General features: G+C 42.2%; 2 protein-coding genes across 3 annotated transcripts in view; both read right to left on the minus strand.

Moving 5' to 3' along the window:
• Nucleotides 1-289: 289 nt before the first annotated feature.
• On the minus strand, nucleotides 290-8,898 carry LOC121928915 (cathepsin Z-like). Its single transcript, XM_042464232.1, has 6 exons — nucleotides 8,763-8,898; nucleotides 5,969-6,132; nucleotides 3,950-4,129; nucleotides 3,423-3,573; nucleotides 2,576-2,738; nucleotides 290-881 (listed from the first exon to the last, which is right to left on the minus strand). The coding sequence occupies exons 1-6, from the start codon at nucleotides 8,867-8,869 to the stop codon at nucleotides 768-770; spliced, it is 879 nt and encodes a 292-aa protein (XP_042320166.1). The 5' UTR covers nucleotides 8,870-8,898; the 3' UTR covers nucleotides 290-767.
• A 5,188-nt stretch (nucleotides 8,899-14,086) lies between these two features.
• LOC121930087 (cathepsin Z-like) overlaps nucleotides 14,087-27,059 on the minus strand; it is a 13,341-nt gene continuing 368 nt past the window's right edge. Inside the window, exons 2-6 of one of the 2 annotated variants that reach the window (XM_042466268.1) lie at nucleotides 25,346-25,509; nucleotides 23,802-23,981; nucleotides 22,196-22,346; nucleotides 18,299-18,461; nucleotides 14,087-16,051 (exon numbers count right to left, since the gene is read on the minus strand). In XM_042466268.1, the coding sequence (XP_042322202.1) occupies nucleotides 15,938-16,051; nucleotides 18,299-18,461; nucleotides 22,196-22,346; nucleotides 23,802-23,981; nucleotides 25,346-25,509 (772 nt within the window). In that variant the 3' untranslated portion in view covers nucleotides 14,087-15,937. Of the gene's footprint in view, nucleotides 16,052-17,488; nucleotides 17,563-18,298; nucleotides 18,462-22,195; nucleotides 22,347-23,801; nucleotides 23,982-25,345; nucleotides 25,510-27,059 lie in introns of those variants that run through there. The other variant, XM_042466269.1, reaches the window with a different exon arrangement.

The following is a 27,059-nucleotide window of genomic DNA, read 5'->3' on the forward strand; positions in this document are numbered from 1 at the left end:
ATATGACCACCATGGCTTCTTGTGCACATCAATGGAAGCTGGTTGGTGTCTCACCTTGCAACCCAGGGATGTGCAAATGCAACATGTCCTGTAACCAATGGTTCTTCCCTCACCCCTATCCTCTGCAGCCCACATAGACTGTAAAATTAAATAAATCAGCCAACCCAGAAGTGGCCAGAAATTTGCTTTTGGTTTTAAAAACAGGAATTTTGACATTAAATAATGAAGGTGGTCATACAACCTCTATTATCATGACTACCATTTTGTTTATTTCTTCATACCCCCCATTTTTCCCAGCAGTGGGATGCAAGATGCCTTATAAAATTTAGAACAGATATAAATTTTAAAAAGTCTCTGCAAAAAGGTACATATGCAAATATATAATTAAAAGCAATTTAAAATGTATCCATGAAAAAGCAAGAATTAAAAATAGAACAGCACACACACAAAAAGTCTTCAGCTGCTGACAGAAGGACCCTAGCTTATCCTCTGTAAGAAGGGTGGTCCAGAAAATTAGAGTAGAAAGTAAAAAAAATCTCTTTTCCATATTCTCATCAGACATGTCTATGGGAGTGGTATCACTGAAAGAAGGACTTCCTTGGAAGATTTCAAAGCCCAGGCAGGCACACATGAGAAAATGGACTCAGTTAGGTTACCATTTCTGAGTCCATAAGTAAATTGATTTATCTGTTTGAAGAGAAGAAACAACCAGCTGGCAGTGTCCTTGCATTCCAAAACCACAATTGCAAACAGAACTGCATACAAACTCAGGAAACAATTGGGTCTCCATAAGAGCATTTTTCTTCAATAGCGAGGTTGTAGTCTGCTCCTTTTCCCTCTTTATATGCGCTTGTCACAATTCTAAACCAGCCTTGTTCACCCTGCAAGATATTAAGTGGCATTAGTTATACAGGCATATCATAATGAACTCGGCTTCAGCCACCTTTTCTCTCTTACGCAGAGCTTGGAAACTTTACATTTTTGGGACTACAGGTCCCAGAAGACTCCAGCTATCATGGCCTACCATGTACCTGATGCCTTACAAAATAAAATAAGCAAAACAGAAAAAAACAAAAACAAGCAAATTATAATAATATTCAGAACCAAAAACAATGCAAACTCATAAGTTCTGAGAAGTTTATAGTCTAAAATAGCAAAGTGTGTGTATATGGAAAGTGAAAACAAAGAAAGCTACAGCAGCAAAACTTCTGGATCTCTCTGAAGCCAGAGAGGGTCTCAGTGGATAAACCAGCCTTGTCCCCCAACCTAACTCCTCCCAGGTTTTTGGGATAAAAGTTCCAGTATTACCAATAATTGGCTATTCTGGCTGGAGTCCAAAATATCTGGCAGGATCAGGTTGGTGAAGTGTGGTGTATATGTGTCTGCGCCTACAAGTCACCTGTTGACTTATGGCGACCGCATGGATGTCATAGGGTTTTCTTAGGCAAGGAATACTCAGAGGTGGTTTTGCCAGTTTCTTCCTCTGAAATACAGCCTTCAGCACCTAGTATTCATTGGCGATTCCCCAACCAAGTACTAACCAGGGCTGACTCTGCTTAACTTTTAAGATCAGAGGGTATCTAGTACCTTTAGGGTGCAGACAAAACTAGTGGTCTCATTCAATGCAAGGCAGCTTCCTATACACCATCCTGGCCATGATTTGTTCCCTTTGCAGTCTCTCTTAACACCTCTGCTCATGCAATTTCAAAACTTTTTCACTAAAACTCTTGTACAGCTCTTAGTATTCTTTATTCTCTTTCTCTTTAGACCAGTCCTTTACATCTGAAGAGGATGGAAATCTGTGGCATAGCAGCTCTGCTGGCTCAAAGGGACCAGAACATCATGAGGAGAGCAACCTTTCCATGTTTTCATGTTACTAGTACTCCCTTTGCCTTTAACTGTCCTTCTTCCACTGACAGTGAAGCACTAGTAATTAACTAGAGCACCTGAAGATCTGGCATAGTTTTGGGTGCAATCTCTGAACATCATGGTGAACAAGGGGGCTTTTGATTCTGACAATCCAAATGAATCCTAAATATTTTCATGGAAAAATCTGCTCAGGGCTTGATAGCTGGCAAGAACAGTTTCTGCAGTACCTTGATGCCCAGAAACATTTTTGTGGGCATATCAGGGGGGCCTCCAAAGTACAGTTGGCAACTTGATGGCAGAGAACATTTTTGCCACATCCTTTTGTGAGCCTTTGAATTTTGAGGGGAATTTTGCCTTAGTTGTTTCAAAATCAGTGTGGTGTAGTGATTGGAGTGTTGGACTAGGACTCCAGAGATCAGGGTTCAAATCCATGCTGGGCCATGAAAACCAGCTGAATGGCCTTGGGCAAGTCACACTATCTCAGCCTCAGAGGAAGGCAATGGCAAAACCCCTCTGAACAATCCTTGCCAAGAAAACCTTAGGGTCACCATAAGTCAGAAATGACTTGAAGGTACAGAACACATTTCAAAACTAGCTTCTACATTTTACAATGTTATACTCTCCTCCTGCCTCAGGAATCATTAGAAAATGAGAGAGAAAAAGAGAAATGGATCTTGTCTGGAGCATTTGTCTCCTGCTTACTTACCCAGGGCTCACCCCAAGAATTCCGGACAATCCAGTATTCTGTTCCATTTTCCAACCCCCAGCCAGCAATGGAAACAACGTGGTTTGTAGAAGGTGAGGGGTTATATTCTGCATAAAGTCCTCCAGTGTATGCATGCAGCTTTGGTGTGCACATGATTGAACAACTGTTGAAATCAAATGATATTAAAAATAATAGTCAAAATCAGCAGGTTCCTGTATCAGTCCTGAAGTCAACTTGCAATTGTTTCAGATTCCCAATCTAATTCTAAAATATACACAGCTTCTGATCATTTATTATGCAAAATTATGCAGAGTTGGATGAAATAGTAGTTTGGATATTCCCTTGAGATCAGTTGGTGTTTCTATAGGATCAAAAATGCTGTCCTATATGGCTCTACTCAAAGGTAAGACCTATTGAGTTCTGGACTTACTCCCAGGACATAGGAATAGAGCAACCAAGGATAGAATAACCAGGACAAACACTATCCCAACAAATCTTTTGTGTTTTGCCAGTGGGGTTACTTTTTTAAAAAAAAGTCAGCCAATGTATCATATTGGGACACAAAAAATGTGCAATGTCATTTTTGGGAGACCATGGTGCATCAAAGCAGAATTTTAATCTGGACATCAGCAGGTTAGCCCAGGTCACCATGGCACTACAATTCTCATTGAAATCAGAAAATTCAAGAAGTGTAACTTGACCATCACCTTCAATACTCTTGGAGGTCAGAAAACACAACACAACTTGCTCAATGCAAGAGGTCTTTTTGGTTGGTCTTAATGCAAGTAAGTCAAAGATAATAGCAATATCTGCTAAAGATTCTCTCACAGATTGGAATACTTTTTACCTGATAGGACCATTTTCATAGATTTCTGCCATCATTTTTTCTCGCCCACTGACATGGCCATAATCTGCCACTTTCCAGAGAGTATAGTTCTGTATCACATGACATTGTCCAAAAGTAACACAAGTGCCACATTGGTTAAACTTTTCACATGCTGCAAAATAAATGAACAGAAAAGTTTATCAAGACAGTTTGATAATGTCCATCTTGCAACAAAATTTATTTCATTAAGCTTCATTGAATAAAAGTTGGTGTTGTGACATATCCATTTGTTTTATTAACTCTACCCTGCTTTGCGAAATAAATTTCCCAAAGCTTCTTATGTTAAAGCAAAACAAAAAGTAAATACAAAATTAAAACAAAAATTAAAAGCACACGCAACAAAAGCAAAGAAAAAAAACCTAGCAGACGTAATCACAAAGCAGTTTCCAGAGTAGAAGCATCATCAAAACCCAATTAAAAATGGAAAACAGAAGGAATGTGATCACCTTCATGTGAGAAGGTGGCCATTGTAATTTGACCTCACATACCTTGGTCTTTAGCTTGGTAATTGTTGCATGTCTCATCTGGGATTCCATGGTTGTGTGCATAACTCCAGACAAGACTGTGGTCCCCACCGTGACAGCTCCCAGCCCCGGCACAGTCAATAACATGCTGAACAGAGAGGAAAGCTGAGGGCCAAGCACCTTTCCTCTTGATGTTGATGCGATCTGAGGAAGAATAAAATGGTATGGTCAGGGAAATGGTGTGGGAGGGAGGCATTACACATTCCTTTTCCCCTAAAAATAACTTTCAAAAGGTTATGGTTCATCGAAGGAAGCTGGTAATTGCCTCCACTGCTGACTGACACAGGCACACACATACAATTTTGCACCTGATACTGATTAGTAGGATATGGAGTTCTTGTAAAAAGCTAAAATCTACTAAAATCTTCTACTGTAGGTCAGGTGCCTTTTCAATCATTTCTCCTTGCTACAGATCCATACCCTCCAACTGTGCTGATTTGGCAGGAACCGTCCTGTTTAATTCTTTGTCCTTTCACTTTTTCGGCTGCTTCCAAAATGCCCAAATTTCTCTCTCTTCCTCACACTTTCCCCTTTCATCCTGGCTTACATCAGTTGTGGCATACTGAGTTTAAAAAGCTGGTTATGACCTATAAAGCTCTATATGGCTCAGGTCCAGGCCATATCTCCTGTATGAACAGACCTGGGCTCTGAGATCTTCAGGAGAGGCCCTTCTCAGTCCCTACAAACACAGTTAGTGGGGACACGAGAGACAGGCTTCTCAGTGGTGTCCCCTAGACTGTGGAACCCCCTTCCCAGGGAGAACAGAATGGCCCCCTCCTTATTGTTCTTCCGCCAGCAGACTAAGATCTTCCTGTTCAGACAGCCATTTAAAACAGAAATTTTTTTAATGAACATCCTGTGGAGGGTTGTATTATTTTAAAGTGTATGGTTTTAAAGTGTTTTATCCTTTTTAGTTGTATTCTGTTTTTAAACAATGATCTGTTTTAATATTGTAATAATTTAATTCAATTTTAATTGTCACTTTTGTAGGTTTTTAATTGTAGTGTGCTTTTAGGCTGTAAACTGCTTTGAAAATGGGAATTAAATAAATATAATGATAATGATAATGTGCACAAGAAACTTTTACTCAATTAGGGGGCAGTACAGATGGGTGGCTGGAAGCCGCCCCTTTCTGCCCTGGGTCGATGCTGTAGTAGCTGCTGCACATTGTGGCACCGACCCACTCCCTAAAAGCTGTTGCTCTGAGCAGCTTCCTGAAAGGGTCGTCATAGGCGTGCTTGCATGCCACGATGACACCCCTTCTGGCCAGCGTTTGGGCATTGCATGGCATGGACATCATCATGGTGTATTCTGTGTGGATGGGCGCACTCCATGATAGTGGCAGGGCAGCAGGACTAGGGCTCGGAGCATGTGAATGGTCTGCCATAGTTCAGCTCTAGTACATGATCAGGTCAGCACACAGTGCTGGTCTGTACTGCCTCTAACTCAGGAGGGGAAAGGAGAGGGCAGAATGTTGTCCTTCCCAGTAGGCTCAGGCCAAAGCAAACTGCTGCAGCCCTTCTTCGCTTGTGTGTTCTTTTTCATTAATATTTGCCATCTTGACTACACTTTGATGTTGCTTGGCCACATTTGTCCCAATCCCCACTGCTTGCTCAATATGATCCTCGGCTTCTTCAGCCATTCCACTTTGCTCTTAAAATATTCACCTACTGCAGAAGTGAACAGGAGGATTTTAAGCGTTTTAGGCCAGGTAGAGAGCTTCATGGCTTAACTCCATGCTCCCAAAAAGGTTGTGGAGCTGAGGCACCTTCCTCCTCCCAAATACCCACAACATCTTCTCCATCACACATGGCAAGCCATAGCTAATGAATGAAGGCAGATTTCAAAAAACAATTTGGGAACTGGCACACAGGTAAGAAGCAATGAAAGAAAACCTATGCATTCTCCTAGGGCTATGTGTATCCTGCAGAACAAGAACAGTCGTCGTCTCTGGTAGCCCACTTGACTACCACTTGGCCATACCTGCTAAGGCACTGGTGCTTCCATGAGCCCAACAGGATCCACAGTACTGAGGGATATGTTGGTTGCGTGTGGCGCTCACATAATTGACACCTTTTACATTTCTCCAGTCCCAGGTCTTGGGCAACACAGAAATGTCCAAATATTCATGGGGGCGAGGATAGGTTCTGTTTGTCAGAAAAGGATAAACAGATTAAATCTTGGTGAGTAGGCTCCTGTTTCTGAATGTTGTGTTTATTTCATTTATATACAACCCTAGAAGGAGCTGAAAGCAGCCTGCATGCTTCTCCCCTCCCCACTTTATTCTCACAACAGCCCTGCAAATTAGGTGAAAATAAAAGAGAGCAACTAGTCCAATGTCACCCAGATCTCTTTAAGGAGAAGAAGAGATTTGACTTGTGGCCTCACCACTCCTAATCTAACACACTGGGGCCTCATCTGTACTGCAGGATTAATGACATTTGATCCATATCTTTAACTGCAATGGCTCAATGCTATTAAATTATGGGATTTGGCGTTTTGTGAGATATTCATCCTTCTCTGTCAGAGAGCTCTGTTGCCACAACAAACTATAAATCCTAGATTTTCATAGCATTGAGCTATGGCATTTAAAGTGGTGTCAAACTGCATTATTTCTGCAATGCAGTTGCAGCCTCCCATCTACCACTAACCCCAAAGACCAGAAGTCTATCTTATCTGGAGGGAAAGAGACTGGGAGAAGATATTCTGATTCAAGGCTGGAGAACCTTTGATCCTCCAGATGTTTCAGATTTCTACACTCAGAATCCTCATCCAAAATTAAGGGATTGTGGGAATTGTAATCTGAAGGGCTAACAGTTCCCCACTCCTGCTCCTATCATCACCACTATCTTGGCTTAATCTTTGCTCTTTGTTGTAACTGCATGACTGCTCATCATGTGACATTTACATTGTGTCTAAGCAGTCCTGTGATCACCTATGAGGCCGATGTTCCTTCAGGTCTCTTGTGAGTTAACAGCACATTTTGAACCACAGGAAGGCTGGACCTGCTTCCCTGTTCCTGTTGCAAAACTGCCAACGAAAATGCTTAGATTAACTAGCACAAGGAACATTTGGGGGGCAGGACTGACACTTGTAAATGGACAGAATAGAAGAGGGGTGTTGAAATTTATAGGCATTAGCATGGAATCTCAGCTTTAAGACGTTGATATTTTGGACTACATCTCCCACTGTTTCCTAGCCAGTGTGGCCATGGCCATGCTTGCTAGCTATTCTAAGGAGTTGTAATTTTGGGGGGAAACACTTTTACAATATATACTATTAGCCAACAGTGGTCCCCAAACTCTTTCATCTTGTATAACAATCTTTGCATGCCCCCCCCGCCAATTTCTTGATAACAGATGCATGCCTCAAAGAGATTACAGCTTCAATGGGATGAGTTTACTAGAGGTCATAGGTTAGGAAAAGAGGACATACTTTGCATGCAGAAGATCCCAGGAGACAAGTGGGCAAGAGACTGCAAGCCCTATGAAGGTATCAAAGGCCACATCGTGGAATCAGAGTTGAAAGAGACCCCCAAGGGCCATCCATTCCAACCCCCTGCCATGCAGGAATACACAATTAAAGCACCCCAAAAGATGGCCATCCAGCCTCTGTTTAAAAACCTTCAAAGAAGTAGACTCCACCACACTGGCAGCATGAGTTTTTGTAGACTTCAGTCTACTTCCTCAGATGAGTTTTCTGTGTCTGAGAGTCTGTGACCCATCTAAGGTCACCCAGTGGGTTTCCATAGCCAAGTAGGGTATCAAACCCTGATCTTATAGTCCAATGCTCAAACAACTACGCTATGCTGGCTCTCCCAGTTTGTCAATGCCCTTGTTGAATTCTGGTGCCCAGAACTGAACATAATACTGTAGGTGAGTTCTGACCAAAGCATAATATATTTTTACTATTACTTCCTTTGATCTGGGCATTATAGTTCTCTTCCTGCAGACAAAAACTGCATTGGCCTTTTTACCCTTCTGCATCATATTGTCGACTTATGCTAAGATCTTCTAAGACCCATAGATCCTTGTCATGCAAACTGCTGTGACATCAGCCATCCTATATTCATACACCTGACTTTTCCTAACTAAATGTAATACAGTACCTTTCATTTGAGAGCCATGGTGGTGTAGTGGTTTGAGCACTGGATTATGATGCTGGAGACTAGGGTTTGATTCCCCACTCAGCCATGGAAAACTACAGGGTAACCTTGGGCAAGTCACACACTCTCAGCCCCAGGAACCCTTGTGATAAGTTTGCCTTATGGTTACCATAAGTTCAGAAATGACTTGAAGGGACATAACAATAACAAACTTTTCATTTATCACTGTTGAAAATTACTCTGTTTAGGTTGCTTGGAATTCTGATTGTGTCTTCTGATGTGTTATCTACCCTTCTACCTTAGTATCATCTACAAATATGATGATGCCCTCTATTCCTTCATGCATGCATTTAAAAGGATGGTGAACAACACCGAGGCCAGAATAGAGCTCTGTGGCACTCTGCTCATCACTGAAAAATGAGACCTGAAACACTTGTATTTGCTATATCTGTCCCATGACCCTGTCTCTGGCATCTCCATTCTACCCCATGCATCTGAGGAAATAAACTTAAGTCTACGAAAGCTCATGCTATCAGCTTCTTGCTTTCAGTTAGTCTCCAAGGTGCTACAAGATCCCTTGGCATGCTATATCTTATAAGCCTCCCCCCCAAAACTCCACCCTGACTTCCTACCCATCATCCACTGTTTCTTACCTGAGGGAGGGGGATTCACCTGGTAGTGGCTTGTGGCAGCTCTGCCCTTCCTTGAAGAAGATGTTGGCACCCAGGGAAACACCTAGAAAGGATGTCAGGAACAGGAGAATCAAACGGAGAACACATCCCAACATGATGCTACTAGCTGTTTTGGTGTCTTCCTTCTCACTTGAACTCCACTCTCCTTCTTGTTTAGGCTGCCTGGTTTTTAAGGGTGAGGAGAAAGGTCAAAAAGCCAATAAAAAGAATTGGGTGTGTGTAGAAGTGGATTGGATTGACTAGTAGGTTGGGCAAAATTTTAGACAGCTGGAATCCCACAACCTGTGAGATAAAATTGCAGCTGGGCCAAGTGAAAGAAATGTCCCCAACCCCTCCACTCATCCCAATCTTATCTGCAGTAAAAATGGCAGTGATAAGAAATTAAATAGGCATGTACTGCACTTTCATCATACCTGACACATCCTGGGTGAGGCAGTCCTCTCCCTTTGTCAGACTGTAGGGTAGTTTATCTAACTGAGGGGACATCCTAAAGAAGGAAAAAGTGGGGGTGGACTCAGACCTCCTTGCTTTTTATATGGAGACACTGCAGTTGACCCACCATCCAATAACAGGTTGCAGTCCGATGCGATCCCAGGTACCCCAAAATATGTTCAGGCAAAGCACTGCCTCTGAAGCCATGGCTGGCACAAAATGCAGCTGCCCAGGTGCTAGTGGGAGCATAAGGGTGCATCTACCCTGTAGAAATAATGCAGTTTGACACTGAGATTGATTTCTGTAGTGCTAGCAAGTGAGACCAGTAGAAATACAGTACTGTCTATGTAGCCAAAAAAAGGGACAGGAAAAGTTAGGAAGGGAATTAAAATACAGCAAATAGAAGAGTTCTAGATGTGAACAATTTTCACTGTCTCACTCCTGGACAGAAATTTGGGGACTGAAGGAAAATTTCATGGCAGGGATGGGGGAGAGAAGTCTTATTTTGGTGGAAACAATGCCCTCATTCCTCTCCTAGCTACACAGCTGAACACTCCAAGACTATAGGGAGACGTGAAATGGGATTGGGTGCACACCCACCAGTCCTAACCACAAATTCTTCAAAAGGAAGAATATGACAGAAGCAGGCCTGCTCCTCCTTCCAAGTGTCTTGGGGCCAATGCCAAGTTCCAAAGAACTTTGGGAGTATTCAGTTGGATTGACCTTTCCACAGTCCCCCAGTTTGCATTAGGAGAGGCTGGCTCTGAGGTATCTCCCCCCAACCCCCCACAGCCCACATCAAAGTCTTGTTCCAGGACATTGTAAGGGATTTTAAATGGTGGGTATCTAGTAGCCCTGTGCAGAGTTAAACAAAAAAGCTGTGAGAAGAGATGGTCAACTGGATGCAAATGTAATCCAACAAACATCACTCCCATGGGCCTTCAAGACCCTGCCACATGGAAGGGATGATGTCCGGAGAACTCTCATGCAATTTAGAAATGGGCCCCATTGTATGTGTGTTTGTTTATGCATGTGAAAAGCAAAGTTCTTAAAAGTGTCAGGATATGCAGGTCAGCATAGTAAGTTGTGACTGGATGAAGGTGTAGCAAATGGCAGGTGTAACCAGGATAAGGGAAGCCAGCAATTAGTAGTTAAGAGAGCAATTGGCCAATTTGGCCAGGTGGCTATGATAGCCAGTCTGCAGACTATAACTGCTTTGGAAGCCTGTTGGGAATTTGTGAGCATACTGGTACTGTATTGTTTGCTCTCTATGCTGGTGGGAGCATACAGGGATCTGTAGTGCTTCCCATGATGGTACATGCTGCTGGGAATGGTAATGTTGTACAAACTGAGTTAGTATGCTGATGTACTAGAAGCTATGCTATGTTTATTTTTGCTCTACTAGAAAAAAATTCTATGTTTTTGCTGCAAGTATTTTCTGACTCTGCTGAGTAAAGCTATTTTTTGTTAACATACCTCCAAGACTCTGCTGTTATTTTTTATCTCAACACACACCCCAATAAGAAGCTGGATCATGCAGCTTTCCAGTCTTCTTGCCAAACCCCTATATCATTCCTTGTTCCATGTGGCACATGACAAGGTGTTGCAACCAACAAGCATATACTGCCAATAAAACAGCTTTGTGTCTATGTAGCCCTTAAAAGATTGGATTGTAAATCCTATCAGCCCTATCCAGGATAACCAGTGGTGATGGATGATGGAAGCTGGAATCCAACAACATTCAAAGGACCACATGTTCCCCAGTCTCGACCAGTGCTGTGTCATTGGTGCATTACCTTCAGTTGACTAGCTCTTAGTCCCAGAGGAGGTTGTACTGCATTAACACTTGCTTGCCAGCTCAACTGCTAATGTGACTGCACTGTAATTATGGAAAAAACTAAGCTGATAAAGGTCAAGCTGTAATTGTCTTGGTCCTGGGGAGGGGATCAAGTTACTAATTTAATGATAACCTACTAGAAACATATTTCTAGAAAGCACTAGCTTGTCCATTGTTTTTGTCACCATGTTATCACCTTAACTCATGATCTCAGGATTACAGGGCTGAAGATTCAGGACAGGCTGCATATGCAGGATGTGTCAGCCCCAGCCTCTCTCGATATGGACAAAAGTCCACCGCACTATTCTCTGATTCAGGATAAGAAGCTCTTGAAAATACAATCCAGAATCCACAAAGCAGCAATATCTTTATTGGGTCAACTCCAAAGCATAAAATACAAGCTGTATTCTTGAAGGTACAGATACCATAAATCCCTGCATCTTGATGCAACCATGTCAACACCCAGCCACTTATCTCTTGTTTATTGATACTGACCACTTATCACAAGTTCTTCTGTAACCATCCCAGGTTGTATCAAAATGTATCCATCTTGAGTGCATGACCACCTCTATTCAGAAAAGGACAATCATTGTCAACTTTTTTGATTAATCTAGAAATCTCCCTTTAGAAGGCACCTATTAGGTTCTTCTAAGGTGTTTATCACACTGAGGTTTTTGCAGCTTTTTGCAGCTCAGATCCGACGTGACTGCGGGTCCAACGATGCGAATTCACGCTATAACATGATGTGTTATTACACGCGACTCCTTTCTATGGGGGCTCCTTGCGTGGCGCTTCCGCGGTGATTCCAAAGTGACCCCTCATTTTGGTGAAATAGGTAACAAGCAAATTCACAGAAATTGTTTCTAAGCTCACTTCGATTTCACTCCGAATTGGTCTGGTGTGGAATGCAACTTTGCTTCTGCTCTGGTACACCACTGCAAAACACCCAGATTGCAAATTTCCGATGATGCAGCGCTGCAATTTTCCCCCATTTCCTTTCGATGGTCCTTTCACTTTCAGGGCAACTCATTTTTTTGGAGTATATATATGTGTGTGTGCGTAAATGTGAATATACAGATATGTATGTATATCTATGCATGTGTTGAAATTGCTGAAATGGAAGGGAAAATAAAAGGGGGTATGAAGAAGACACAGAAATATTCACGAGGCAAATATTCACACAATCACGCAATTACGTGAAACAGGGAACAAGAGCTTGCGTCCCTTTTCACCCCAGAAATGTACAGGGTCACGATGCATTCTGACCACCACTGAGCATGCGCAAGGGTACCGATTCAAATCGTTGAATTCCACTGGTGTGGTAATACAATTTGCACACACTCCACTTTGCTTAAATCTGCATCACATGACTTGCCTTGGATTCAATTCCCCCTCGATTCGGAAGGGCAACCAGGTGTGATAAAACATTGACGTTATAACGTGAATTTGCATAGCTGAACCAGGAGTCACTCCAGATCTGAGGTGCAAAAACCTCAGTGTGATAAACATCTAAGTCTCTGACTGACCTTGGCCCTGTGGACTTGTCCATCTTTTATTGTTCTTTGTTGAAAAGTCTCTTCTTCCACCCCACAGGAATACAGGAAGCTGGCTTGTTGTCCAGCTCAGGCTCATCAATATCCACCAATAGTGACACTACAAAGTTGCAGGGAAATATTTTCCAAACCAACCAGTAAAATGAACCTGGGACCATCTGTACGCAAGGCACGTCCTCCACTCCTGGGCTCTGTTCCTTCTCCATTCCACACTCTGCCTTGAGGAAGTCAGTTAAGCTGCTGTGTCCTCCCTCCACTTTTTCTATACTTTCATCTGCTCTTTGAGATGCACTGGCAGGAACTATTCTGACCAACTTCCTAGTTTGGTTGCCCACCTTTCTGCCCAACAAACCTTGTCTGGCCTATTAAGCCCATGCCATGACTCCTGTTCCTTCCTGATTTATCCCTATGCACAGGATTCCAGCTCCTCTCCCCTGGACAGATCATAAAGGACTGGTACATCATTTGCCTTTTAGTCCGAATTTATCTATGCAGTCCCTTTTGTGGAACATCTCCAGCTGCATCTCTGGTCCTTCCTCCCTTTTTAAAAAATATCTTTATTCATTTTCAAAACATAAAAATCCAACCATCATTCTCCTCATTCTTTAACAAACAACTAACTTACAAAAATTACTACAAACTTCTAACAAACACTAGCCATTCAGGACTTCCTCATTTTTTGCCTTCTTGGAGTTTGTTTCTATATTTACAAGTTGTCTTGTACTATCTCCTTGTGTAAATTAATTGCACATTTATGTTATTTCTGTTTATAGCTTTCTAAATCAGGTTCCAAATGTATATATATTTTTAAAATCCTCCAAACTAGTGTGGTAACAAGTATTTCAGAATGCAACCATATTTCACCTGCTTTTATCTCTCAGGACATTTGTAAGTGGTCTACTCTCACTTGTCATGCTTTAGGGGAGGGACAAAAAAGGAACCTTAACTCATATTCCCATTAAGCAACTGTCTCCTGGTTGGTGCCCTCCAGATGTTTTACACTATAGATTTGATAATCTCTCATTTATGCAGAATGCTGGGTGGAGCTGATGGAAACTGCAGTGCAAAACATCTGGAAGCTTCAGGATGTAGAAAGTTGACCCAAAGTTACCCATGATTTTCAGTGCCATTAAAAACAATGAGGTTTAAGTTAGCCATGACTATCATATTCTATCTTTTTCTTAGGCCCAGTTTAAACAGATGCATAATAAAAAAACTTGTTAGTGTTCACTTTTCCTAATGGGTCATTAGCTGCTATACACACAAAATGTGCATGATAGTGTGGTATTTGCCTGGTCTGTGGATCGCCAAAATGCTAACATTGCACATACAAGTAGGGGAGCAAAATCTCAGAGTCTGAATCAAAATGTCAGTTTTAGCTTCATTCTCAGTGTCTCTAGAGGTAGAGTGAAATGACTGTCCATGTGGGAGCAAGTGTCAAGTCCAGCAGGACACCAGGTTCATAAATGCATGCTTCAGTAATTAAAACTCAGTAAACCTTTATTCAATAACTACAGAGTCATTCCAGAGATGTTCATTGTCAGAACTAAACAGCAAGCATTAACATTACCTAATTAAACTGTGCACAATTTCAAATCATGGCAAGCTTAATTCTCATTTTTATAGGGCCTGTACGCATGGGCCAAAATGCCAATATTCTCCCTGGCTTGGTACCTTCCTGTCCAAAAGACACAGGTCATTAGCCCCAGCCCATAATCAGCCAGTCCAGATGCCGATCCAGTAATCCCAGACCATTCCCAGCTGAAAGGGGCCTTAATCAAGGCCAAAAAGACTAGCTGTTTGCCATGGAGTTTCCTGGGATTTCCAGATGGCCCTGTGGGCCCTTACTTGTTGCCCACATCCACTATGGCCTCTGACACCAGAAAGGGTGCCTAGACACATTGGTGTAGCCCAGAGCCCCATTTCTGTTCTTACTGGCCACAGCGGGGGCCTTGAGGATGGAAGCAATAGTAGCGTCAGATAAGAGGCACGTTGTGTCAGCAGGTACATGGCACAGCATCAGGCATGCCTGGAATAACCCACCTGTCACCACAACACCCTGGGCACTGACCTGAGTCAGAACCAGAGGCAGGCTTGGCCCATGGTATCCTGCCTTCTGCTCATAACCTATATTAATAAAAAACATTTGCCTCTCTTGCTATAATACTGCCTTTTCTTTGTTGTTACTGCTAGACTCTTTTCATAGGAACAACCTTGAACAGACTTAACTCATGCCTGCCTCCCCTGCAGTATTATCTCAGCACCTGTGTCTGAAAAAAAACATGTCTCAGCAATAGCCATTTCTGCTGTATAATCCATCACACCAAGTACTCAACATTTTATGGCAGGCAAGGTGCATTTGCAACTCCTGACAGCAAGAGGGAAGATTATCTTCATATGGTCTCATTCACAACCTTTCCCCCTCAATCTCTAGAGTATTAACAGTCTCCATGTTATAACACTATAACCTTCTTGTTCTTTCGGTATCGGAGACCAATTCAGAGGCAGGAGTGTGCGTGTGTGCATGTGTGTGTGTGAAGCACATAAGAAAGCATGCAAGCAATGTGGATTTGTGTTCCTGTTTCAGTAGTTTCTGATATAGGCTGAGGTAAATGATAAACATCTTTATCCACTATCTGTGTTTCTTACACCATATTTTTTACCATCTCACTGATGATATTTTGAATGAGTGTGTGACCTTTACCATGAAGGTTTTCTACTGACTTTATTCTCTCATTACATTTCTGTTACTAGACTGTTTTCCACCATTATTTTTAGAGTTATAGTGCTAAAGTAATACAGCCTTATGTCACTTCATCAGTATGACTACACACAAAATCTTGAAAATAAAACTTTCCAAGCAGAATATAAACACATTTCATAATCTCACCTTCTCTATTTGCACAAATAAGAGCTGTTATATACAGGGTTGAATATGAAAAATCAGTAGATTCATCTCTGTGTTAAGATATTGTTATCATGTTGTTCTTTGTTATTAAATGCTGTCAGATCAGCTCCAACGCATGATGACCCAGTGAATGGGAGACTTCCAAGACATGCTGCTATTAATAGCTCTGCTCCATCTTGCAAACTCAGGGCTGTGGTTTCCTTTTCCACCTATAATGCCTATAATCTTCCTCTTTTCCTACTAACCTTTATAAAGTATAGCAAAGCCTTTGATTGTGTAGCCCATGTAAAACTATGGATCAGGCTAAAAGAAAAGTAAAATTGTACCATGCGCAACTTAAAATCAGTCCTTCCCCTTTGTTAAGAAGAAGAGAAAATCTTGCTGCAAGATCCTTTTCATTTCAAAAGGAGAAGTACCAATAAAGCTCAAGGAAGGATGGGGTCTCCATAAGCACAGTGCTGTTCCACAGCCAGGTTGTATTCTCTTCCTCGTCCTCCTTTGTATGCGCTTGTCACAATCCTAAGCCAGCCATGCTCCCCCTGCAAGGTGTCCATTTGTATTAGTAGAGGCATACAGGAAGAAGTACTCACACTGAAATTAGTGTTTCTTGCAATGGCAACATCCTAAACATTGCTTGCATGTCAATTTTATTTTACCTATTTTATTCCAGGCATTTATTTATTGCCTTTTTACTCACCAAGGCTCTTGAGATGATCCATAACCAATAAAACACTTTAAGAACTTTAAATAATTAAAAACCAACTAAAATAAATACCCAAACTTTTCTTTTAAAGTAGTTCTAAAACTAGACACAATTTAATCACACACATTTCTAATTTTAACACAGACGTTTCTAATTATAAGAACCAAAGGCTATGTAAAACAGCACAGCCTCCAGAGCATGGGAAACTCAGAAGGCATGAGGCCAACCTGACCTCCCTTGGGAGGCAGACCCACAGTTGAGGTGCTGCTACAGAGAAATCCCTGTTATGTGTGCCCATCCACCTGCCTAGCCTCACAAGATGGTGGGATATACAACAAGGTCCCTGCTGATAAACTTAGCTTTTAGGCAGGTTGAGATGGAAAGAGCCAATCTTTCATATCAAATCAGTTAACTGAGTTTTAGTTTTTAAAAAGCAAGGACAATTTTTCTGGATATGCTAACAAGCATGCTGGTAGTTGCTATGGAATATTTGGCTGTTTGTGTCTAGAGTTTGGAACTATATACATGCAACTGCTGTTTTGCAAGTTATTTGTGTCAGAGGGCCCTTGTGATATTCCCAACTTCTTCAGGGTGCAAGAAAGAGAACAGCCAAGATCCTACTTCTCACCCTCAAAATAGCCTTTGAACAATTTCTTTAACTATATTCTTTTGGGTTAACTGCTTTTAGAGTAGGAATCCCTTCCAAAGAGACCAGATTCAGCCGTGGGGCCCCTAGCTGCTGATCCCTCTTGGTTCAGTACTGCAGGAATACAATCAAATTTGTTTTTATCCACTTCAGCAAGACTGAAGTGAAGCACACATTCATTACATGCATACACTTGCACGCGCGCACACACACAGAGACTGCAATCCTGTATGGCTGACTATACCATAGTTTACTACCTTCTGGCTGAACCCCTCCCTCCCCCCATACACACACACACCTGAAATGACCACTGCATGCCTAGAGAAGCGAGGACACAAAAGGATCTGGCTATGTAGCCAGAAGCAAAGTGATTACAGCTTTCACTAAGATCCACTGAGGTCCTCTGCAGGTCTTGGCAGATGATGTAACAATTTCATGTGTGGCTTTAGTGATATTGCAAGTTGTTTCTCTGAACCCCCCATTGCTCTATGCCAGGCATGGAATGGCTGGTATGGTGGTGCTTCAGCAGCTGTATGGTAGTTTGGGGAGATAAGACTTTGATCACTGTGGAGGAAGAGAGGGAATACCAATCTTCACAGCAACCACACACATGCACATGCAGGTTACCTTGACTGCACATTCCACTAACAGGATTACAGTCAGTTTGTCTAAATTGAAAGTGATGTTGGATCCAGGTGCTCCTAGTGGCAAAGAACATCTTGCTCTTGACTTTCTACAAAGCTATAACTAAGCAGGATAATATGACCTTCTTCCCATTAGAGTCTGTGTGTGCTCTATTTCAACAGCTGCATTCAAGAGAAATGCCACTTCCATCCTGTTACAGCTGTTTCTAATGGGGCACCATCCCCAGCAGCTGTAGTTCCTAGAGTGGGGTGCATTGACACATAGGTCATGTCCAAAGTGAAATGCAGAAAATACATGGAGTTTAGAGCAGGGCAGCACAACCTGGGTGACCTTCCAAGCCCAATGCTGCTTGGTAAATAGGTTAGCAGTGGCTCAGTGAATGGCCCTATTCACTCCCTCCATTCAGTCACAAAATCTTTGTGGGGAAAACATGCTGGAGGGGGCCTGCATTGTGCCTAGCAGACCAAAATTATATGGACTGGTCTGGTAACACACTAAAGAGATCTCTTTTTTATTCAGTAGAGTAAAATGCAGATCCATACTTATGCAAACACTTTCAACTCTTGGATTCTGCCCACTGTTCCATCTTCTCCTGGGTTACCAAAGTTTGTCAAGGTCTATTTTGGAAATTCAAGCCATATCCCAATGTTACCCCATCCCATTCCATCCCAGCATTTCCATTACATATTGGAATAAAGCCCATCTTCACATTCTTCAGTGAATTTTGCCCATTTAACTAAATATATAGAAAGCAAGCATAGATTTGTATTTGGATTCTATAGCTTTCCTTACCCAGGGCTCTCCCCAAGAATTCCGTACAATCCAGTATTCAGTTCCATTTTCTACTCCCCAGCCAGCAACGGAGATGATATGGTTTATTATAGGCAATGGTTTGTATTCTGCATAGACTCCTCCACTGTATTCATCCAGCTTTGAGGTGGCCATGATCCCACAACTGTTTAAACATTAAAAACAACAAAACTTTTTAGGATGCTAGTGAAGACAAGCAGTGTTGGATGTTCAAAAGCCACAATCTGGATCTAGGGCTATGAGCTTCATTCACCAGGTAGAGGAGTGAGCAAAAATCACTTTTACAATCTGGGGCCATTGGCCAAGATTCAAGCAGCTGATAGATGGAGCTGTAGGCCTTGTCTGCATGGGCCCAAAAGCCTGTTTTCCCCTCATTCTGATGTTGACCCATTTGGATAGTGCACAGCCCAAACCTCAGTTCTGGTGTGGACAGTCTTGACAATGTCCAGCATATCCCACACCAGCACCAGGGCATAGAAAGTTTAATATAAACTAAAAAAAAAAATCTTACCTGTTGCTGCACATCTTCTAGAAACACTTGGAGCCCTCTGTTTCTGTGCCAGCATGACTGTCTGCATGGGCATCCCACTGGGCCACTCATGGTGTCTACCAGCACAGTGAGTTACTCATTCTGAGGTGAGAAGGAGGTGCTCAGTATTAAATGTTTCATTCTGACCTCAGAACAAGTGACCCACGGCGGCAGTGGACATGCCGAGTGGCCAAGCAGGATGCCTGTGCAGATAGCTGAGAAGGTACAGAAACATAGGCCATGATAATGGGCTCAGATTGGGGCAACTGCAGGGCCTAGATACTCTGGGTTGCTCCTGACCAGTGCAAACAAAGGGCTAAGTCTCCACCAGCATACCTAAACTAGTGGTCCAAAAGGCAAAGCCTGCTCCTTCTTCAGCTGTGTTTATTTTCCCACTGTGCAAACTCAGTCAGGATGCTCCCAGGTTGAGACTGGGGGCCTCAGTTATCTTGCAGCATCACTGTGGGTGCCAAGACATTGACTTAGCCATTACTGTAAATGCTGAGATAAAAGCTTTCCCTTTCTTGTGTTTGGGCACTTTTCTGCAGTCAGTCAGTAGCCAGTGGCTGGCAGAGCTATGTTGCACACTGCGCATAACAACACTGCAGAAGGAGGTACTAGAAACTCCTTCTGCAGTGTCAAACGATACACAAATACTGGAATAACTGGAGGTTAGTGCATGTTGTCAACAGGATTCAGCCTATAACTTCAATGGCCTTTCATTGGCATCTTCCCTTCAGCTTTTATGTTAATGTAGACATCCATGTGTGAAGAGAGAAGCTGGATAAATCTGTGAAGAGGGGCTTTTGGGAGGGAAAGCTATAACCTAGGGTGCATCTGAACTGTCAAAATAAAGCAGTTTGACACTTTAGGTGATGTAGCTCTATCCTGTGGAATCCTGGGATCTGTAGTTTTGCAAAAATCAAGTTGCCAGATGACTGAGGCATCCAGCCTTGGCTTTGATCTAACTACCTTCTAAAGGAGGACACAAGTTCCTGGTCTGTTAGCACAGGAATGTCTAACCTCACTGAATCAGTGGACTTAATAACTCCAAATTTTTTGTTCATTATTTGGCAAAGTTCTTGGGCTAATTCTCAAATGATATAGGATTAATCAGACAAACATAAACACCCCAGAGTCCCAAACCACCTGAGCACAACCACTGAGCTTTTAACTTTTTATATATAATTGGGTGTGTTCTCAGCAATCGAATTCTCAAGAATTTAATCTTTTGTGGATCAGCTAGCATACTGGTGCATGCACTGGCCGATCAGTGTCACTAAACAACCCACAGACAGAACCTAGCAAGAAATGGTGCTCTGGCTTGTGTTTCTTCCACAAGCTAGTCTCCCCCACCCCACAGATTCTGGCTTGCTGAGGAAGAAAATAATCCAGAGCACCAAGTCATGACAGGTTTGCTAAACAAACCACAGAGTGGAAGGAACTGATTTGTCAAGGGCCTCCCATTGCCTGAATTCCTGTGGTTTCCTGACTTCTTTTATAGTGTGTGCCAGGCCACTGTGGCATATTGTTCATGGGTTTCCATTGGTTATCACACCATCTCTATATAATACTCTGTATAATATAATTATACACACACACACAATATATATATATATATATATATATATATATATATATATATATATATATATTGTAATATAGTATAATATAATACCAGTACTCCCTATAATGTAGTACTCTGTATAATACAGTTGGCCCTCCTTATCCACAGATTCAAGCATTCACAGCTTAGAAATATTGAAAAACAGTATAAATTCTAAATAGCAAACCTTGATTTTGCCATTTTACATAAGGGAAGCCATTTTACTATGCCATTCTAAGGGAGGCTGGGACTATTAAAACAGAATCTAGTCTGTGGATTAGTATACTCACCTATTGGCAAAAATTGCATAAAACTTCTGGAGGTCTGACAAATTTAATTTTCCTGGATTCCTTTAAATCCTCTTGGGAAATTTCCCTTCTTAAGAAATTAAATGAGTTTGGTCTCAATAAAAATGAAATGTTAAAGCTCGACGCTGGTAGAGCTAAATCTACTATTAAACAAAAAATCCTAGAAGCAGAAAGATACATGGACTCCACTTCCCTTTCAAAATATGTCATGTTCAGTGCTCAAGTTTTGGTCCCTTCCCCAGCTCCATATCTGTTCCATGTTACCCTCCTGAAGTTTAGAAGGGCTCTAACTCTGGCACGTTTCAATGTGTTGCCCACAGCCATGTTGGAAGGTAGATTTAAAAAAACACCATTTGAAATCCGTTTTTGCCCATGTGGCTCGGGCGCTGCTGAAACCAATGAGCATGTTTTCCTTTATTGTCAATTCTATAGAGACATTCGTCACCAACTGATTAGCCCACTACTGAGTAAATTCCCAGGCAAAACTGACTCCTTTTATTTACACCTCCTATTGGACAACAATGATTCTACAGTATCCCTTAAGGTGGCTAAATTTTGTTATATTGTTTGTAAAACTGCGCCCTCAACTGTCAAATGGTCATTTTATTACCGTGTAGAAAGAACTGTTTGACACTGTACACGTACAGTCTACCATCAGTTTATATTTTAATCTGTTATTGTTATATTGATATGTTGCTTGTGTGATTTTGTTTTTATACTGGTCAATGACCGAATAAATGTTATTACTATTACTATGCCATTCTATTTAATGGGACTCAAGCATCCACAGATTTTGTTATCCACGAGAAGTCCTGGACCCAAACCCCAGAGGATAACAAGACTCCCCTGTAGTACAGTCACTGCTGTCTGCCTGTTTCCTACGGCATGGGACCAGATACTCGCAGATACTCCCGGTTCCCCCAGGACTGAGACAGCAGCTGGCGAATATCACCTGCTCCCCTGCCTGAAAGGGATATAAGGGGCTGCCTGGGTGGCCTGAGAGAATCAGTACACTGTGGAGGAAGCACCACCATCACTCCTGCAGTGAGACCTGTTCCATCATCCTAATGAATTTTATTTTCAGAGAGTGTTGGACTATGACTCTGGAGACCAGGGTTCAATTTCCCACTCAGCCATGAAACCCACTGGGTGACCTTGGGCAAGTCACACTCTCTCAGCTTCAGGGGAAATCAATGGAAACCTCCACTGAACAGATCTTGCTAAGAAAATCCCATGATAGGGTCATTTTTGGGTCACCATAATTGGAAACAACTTGAAGGCAAGCAGCAACAACAATATTTTATATATATATATATGTTAGAGTGTTGTGTTTTTATTGTTTTGTTTCTGATTGTATACATTTGATGTTCTGCCCTTTAGTGGAAATAAATAAACGTTATTATTAGCCTCCTGCCACTAAGGCTGCATTTCTTTACCTGATCGGCCCATTTGCATAGATTTCTGCCATCATTTTTTCTCTCCCACTGACAGTTCCATAATCTGCAACTTTCCAGAGAGTGTAGTTCTTTATCACGTGACATTCCTCAAAAGTAACACACGTCCCACACTGGTTGAACTTCTTGCACTCTATAAAATTAACGAAGATATTTAACAGGCCTTCTTACATCCAATTGCTATACACAATAAAATGAAATTTCTCCAATACATTGCTCTGTGATATTTAGTCTGCCTATGTAGACATGGCCACACAATTACACATGTGGCACAGAAGGAACTGCGGGGTCAAATAAGCAGCCTCTCAGAATATCCAAATACTTTTGAGGGGGACAATCCTTTTCATCTTGATTTTACTTGCAGGATTTGAGTAGCCTCACAATGTTTCAGGCTGTATACTTAACTGCAGTTTCAGGGTTACGAGAGGGTTAAACAAAAGCTGGATGTTTTTAAAATATTCTCTTAAGTACTGCTATGACATTTTATCATCTACGGAAGTGATTTTGGGGATGCTTGGTAATTGTCACAACAATCTGGGGAAATTAATTTTTGGACCTTCCAGAATCCTCCAGTCAGCATTGCTAGTAGACATGCTAGCAGGCTGGGAGATTAAACAATTTAAAAGATTTGATTGGTACAAAAGTGTATGGCTGGTGGCCCTGTCTGAATCTGGCAAGGTGAGTTCCCCAGCCTGTAATAATTTTAGAGAGTAGCGGGAGATAGAAGAAACAGAGAAAAAAGCCAGTGTTGCAGGAAAAGAGGGAGGTGGTGGTGGACAAAGATGAATATTGCTTTAGATTTTTGACATCCTTAGAAAAACAAAGAATTAAAAGGAATCTTAGACCAACAGCTCAAGCCAATGCATTTTTGTAAATGTTCACTGATATCCGGTATTGGCTACTTACTTATAAATGCATAACTAAGTAATGCCTCTTTGCCTGAACCTCCAAGCCCACCTTAACAGCCAGCATTGAACAGAGGTCTGTTGAGCTGGTAATTGGGGTGTGCAAGGAGGTGTCTGGGACCCCATTGTCTTTCCCCTTAGCTCTGGAGATTTCTGACTGTGTCTTTGCAGAAGGAAAGTCATGCAGCTGATGTAACTTGTCCAGCTGATGGCCCTGTAGAGGTTGATAGTACAGGTTTCAAAGCTTCACATGGAAGTCTCCATGCACAATCCTGCATGCATGAAACCCCTCTGTCTGTAATCTAAAGGCATTCACACCGTGAACAAGAAATCAGGACAGAAACATTCTTGGCACATGCCACCGTAACCTGCCCAACCATTAGGTAGAATGAAGCAATTGCCTCATAGTAGCAAATCCAGGGGTGGGCAGAGAGTGACATATAATTGCCGAAGGACAGAGTTGTATCTGCTTCACACAGCCTGCCCAAAGATGGCCTGCCACCCTCACATGTAATAAAAGTGACCAACATGGTAGTAGGATCAACTGACAGTCTAACATTCCTCTTTCATGCTGGGTACAGGATTCTGAGATTTATACTCCAAAATGTAATGATTCCAACCAGAGACAAAGACTGGGGAGAGAGAGGGGGATATTGAAAACTAGGGTTTCCCCTTAATCTCACTTTGATCTTTTGCTTGATAATTGTTGCAGGTCTCGTCCGGGATGCCATGGTGGTGAGCATACTCCCATACAGCCAGGTGGTCTCCTCCATGACAGGTCCCTGCCTCGGCACAGTCGAGAACATGTTGAACGGAGAGGTAAGCTGAGGGCCAGGCACCTTTCCTCTTAATATTGATGCGATCTGAGAGATGGAGACAACCAGCATGTAGTGTGAGACATAAAGAGGGACCTGCAGCATTTTGCAGTTCATGTAACGTTTTACTTTAAGCTGACAGATTTAATTAAATGAGTAGGAACTACAACAAAATGCTGCAGCATGGAGAGTCCCTGTTAAGGCTTGCAGCTGGGAATCCATGCTCAAAGCAAAATTCACAGTGTAGGGCTTTTGCTCTTCACTCTTCCATCGCCACATCTCTTTCTCACCTGGATATCTGAGGTGGATAGGGGAAAGTTGGCAATTGTGGGAAATACAGAGAAAATGAAGATAGAAGGGTGAATTGGTGGTTATGAGGGGAAGAGAGTTATTATGGGAATAGAAAAGAAACTTTGGATTTAAGCACTGGAAACATAGCTATTAAAAAGGCCCGCTCTATGAGCCAAAGAGCAGGTTTCAGGTCATTTGAAGGGTGGCAAATTGTGATATGATTTATTGCTCCCTTAGTATTACTGGAAAAGACGAGGAAGACTGTTTGTGGGGGTTTCTGCCTCCTATTGCAAAATACCTCAACTGGTCCAAGAGGTGAGCAGGGTGTAGCCCTTGGGGGCTCCATACGCTTCCCTCAATTTTGTTTTAAATGGCATTGATTTGGGGTGATTTTGATTGCTTGAAAACCTGCCCAAACTGACCTCAAATGTCTGCAAATGTGGCAATTTAATTTCCCAAGCTCCTCAGGGCCCCCCCCCCCCCCATAAAAAAAGATCCAAAGGCTATAAATTGCCCAAAATTCATCTGGAAGTAAGGCAGCATCACTTTTGGTGTTCTAAAGCATGAATGTGTGGCTCAACATCGGGGCTTCTTCCATTGTTGCCCTCCCCAGCTTTAAGGTGGCATATGCAGCTTTAAGGTAGGATATGCAGTAAATCAGATAGTCAAGCATTTTCACCTGGCCTTGATTATTAAATAATGTGTATTTCAATAGCTAAGGATAGAACTTCCATATTCCAAGACAGTATATCTCCGGTGGGTAATGTGCAGTCATGAAATATCACGAAGCTGAAAGGCTTAACTCCTGTGGACCATCTTTTTTCTGACCAATGAAGAGTATTTGTTGGAACAACAATTAACATTTTAAATAGGTTTTAGAGGCTGCAATTTTAAATATTTTTCCCAATCGTAAACACTGTTAAACCCTGCTTTTCAAAATCAGAAATAGATGTTCACTACTGGGTATGTCTGTTGTCAGTACAGACAGTTTTGGAAAACTTGAGAGAGTCCCGGGACAGAAAGCTGGCCCACAGACCCATCACAACTGCTCACCATTACTGACCTGAATGTGGAGAAAAGCACAAGGAGGCAACCATAACCATACCACCAGAACCACTTACCTGCCAGGGCACTAGTGCTGCCATGAGCCCAACAGGATCCGCAATATTTTGGGATGTGCTGGTTGCGAGTGGAGCTCACGTAATTGACTCCATCTATATTCCGCCAGTCCCAGCTCTTTGGGAGTTCAGATGGGTTCAAATACTCATGTGGACGAGGGTATGTTCTGTTTGAAAAGGGAGGGGAAAGCAATAAGAACAAGTTAATACTATTTCCATTCTCTGGACAGAGGAAATAAAATCATTCCCACTTTTAGGATGATCTCAACTTCTCTCTTTGGTTGGCAGTCACAGGACTGCTCCTTGCAGGGAACTTCCTTCTGAATATTCATGCTAGCAACCATGCTTTGCAAGTGAATTAGACACAGTTGTGCCTTTATATCCCATTTCTTGGGGTGGGGGAAGGATTCAGGTTTGTCACTGCTTTCCCCTGAGGCTGAGAGAATATGACTTGCTCAGGGTCACCCAGTGGGTTTACATGATTGAGCCAGGATTCGAACCCTGGTCTCCAGAGTCCTAGTCCAATGCTCAAACCACACCACCGCCCTGCTTCTCACAGAATTTATGGGACCACAGCATTCATTTCCATGCAAGCAAAATTATACTCAAAATTCTGCAACACAGACTCTGATCATGTACATGGAGAGAGAAATCTCAGAGATGCAAGTGAGGTTCGAGAAAGGCAGAGGCACTACGGACCACACTGCAGGATGGTTAATGGATGGCCGTAAGTGAGAAATTATTTGAAGACACACAACAGCAACAACAGCAAGGAGGTTTCATTTGTTAATGATGGTGTAAGCCCCTATACCAGGAAGAAAACAAGATAGATAGATAGATAGATAGATAGATAGATAGATAGATAGATAGATAGATAGATAGATAGATAGATAGAGTAGGCTACTGGCTGGCCTTGGGCAAGTCACAATCTCTCAGCTTCAGAGGGTCTTCCTCTTATCCTGTGGCCTTCCACTTTATTGAGCACTGTCATCTTTTCCAAGCTGCCTTAATCATCATCATCATCATCATCATCATCATCAAGGCACAGACTGAAGAAGACCTCAGTAACCTTAAGGTCCTAGATTCCCTTTCCAACCATGGGAAAAGCAATTCCAGCTCAACCTTAGGAGGAACCTCCTGACAGTAAGAGCTGTTTGAGGGTGGAACACACTTCCTCAGAGAGTGGCAGAGTCTCCTTCTTTGGAGGTCTTTAATCAGAGGCTGGATGGCCATCCATTGGGGATGCTTTGATTGAGAATTCCTGCATGGCAGAATGAGGTTGGACTGGATGGCCCTTGGGGTCGCTTCTATGGAGTTTATCACAATGAAAGAGATTGGAAGTTTATCCTGTGAATATCCTGGAACAATTGCATAACTAGGCAAAACAATTTCACATGATGTTGCGCAAAACCCGCCAATAAAGCGGTCCAAAAGATGCATTAAATATGCATTGTTTTACTTGGGGGATTTCAGCGAAAGGGCGTTACTGATGTCGCTTTATTTGCGCAATTGCCTGAGATAATCATTTGTTCAATTCCTTGCTGTTTTCGCTTTCTTGGTGGGATGCTTTAAATGTGCTTTACTCTCTCTTTAATGCCTAAATCAGCCCCAGTGTGATAAACTCCTACAGTTTATCTATATCGACTATACACTGTGTGTGTGTGTGTGTATATATATATATATATTAGTGTGTGTGTGCATACACACTGTATAGTAT

The sequence above is a fragment of the Sceloporus undulatus genome, chromosome 4 (assembly GCF_019175285.1).
Source record: "Sceloporus undulatus isolate JIND9_A2432 ecotype Alabama chromosome 4, SceUnd_v1.1, whole genome shotgun sequence".
Lineage (NCBI taxonomy): Eukaryota > Metazoa > Chordata > Lepidosauria > Squamata > Phrynosomatidae > Sceloporus > Sceloporus undulatus.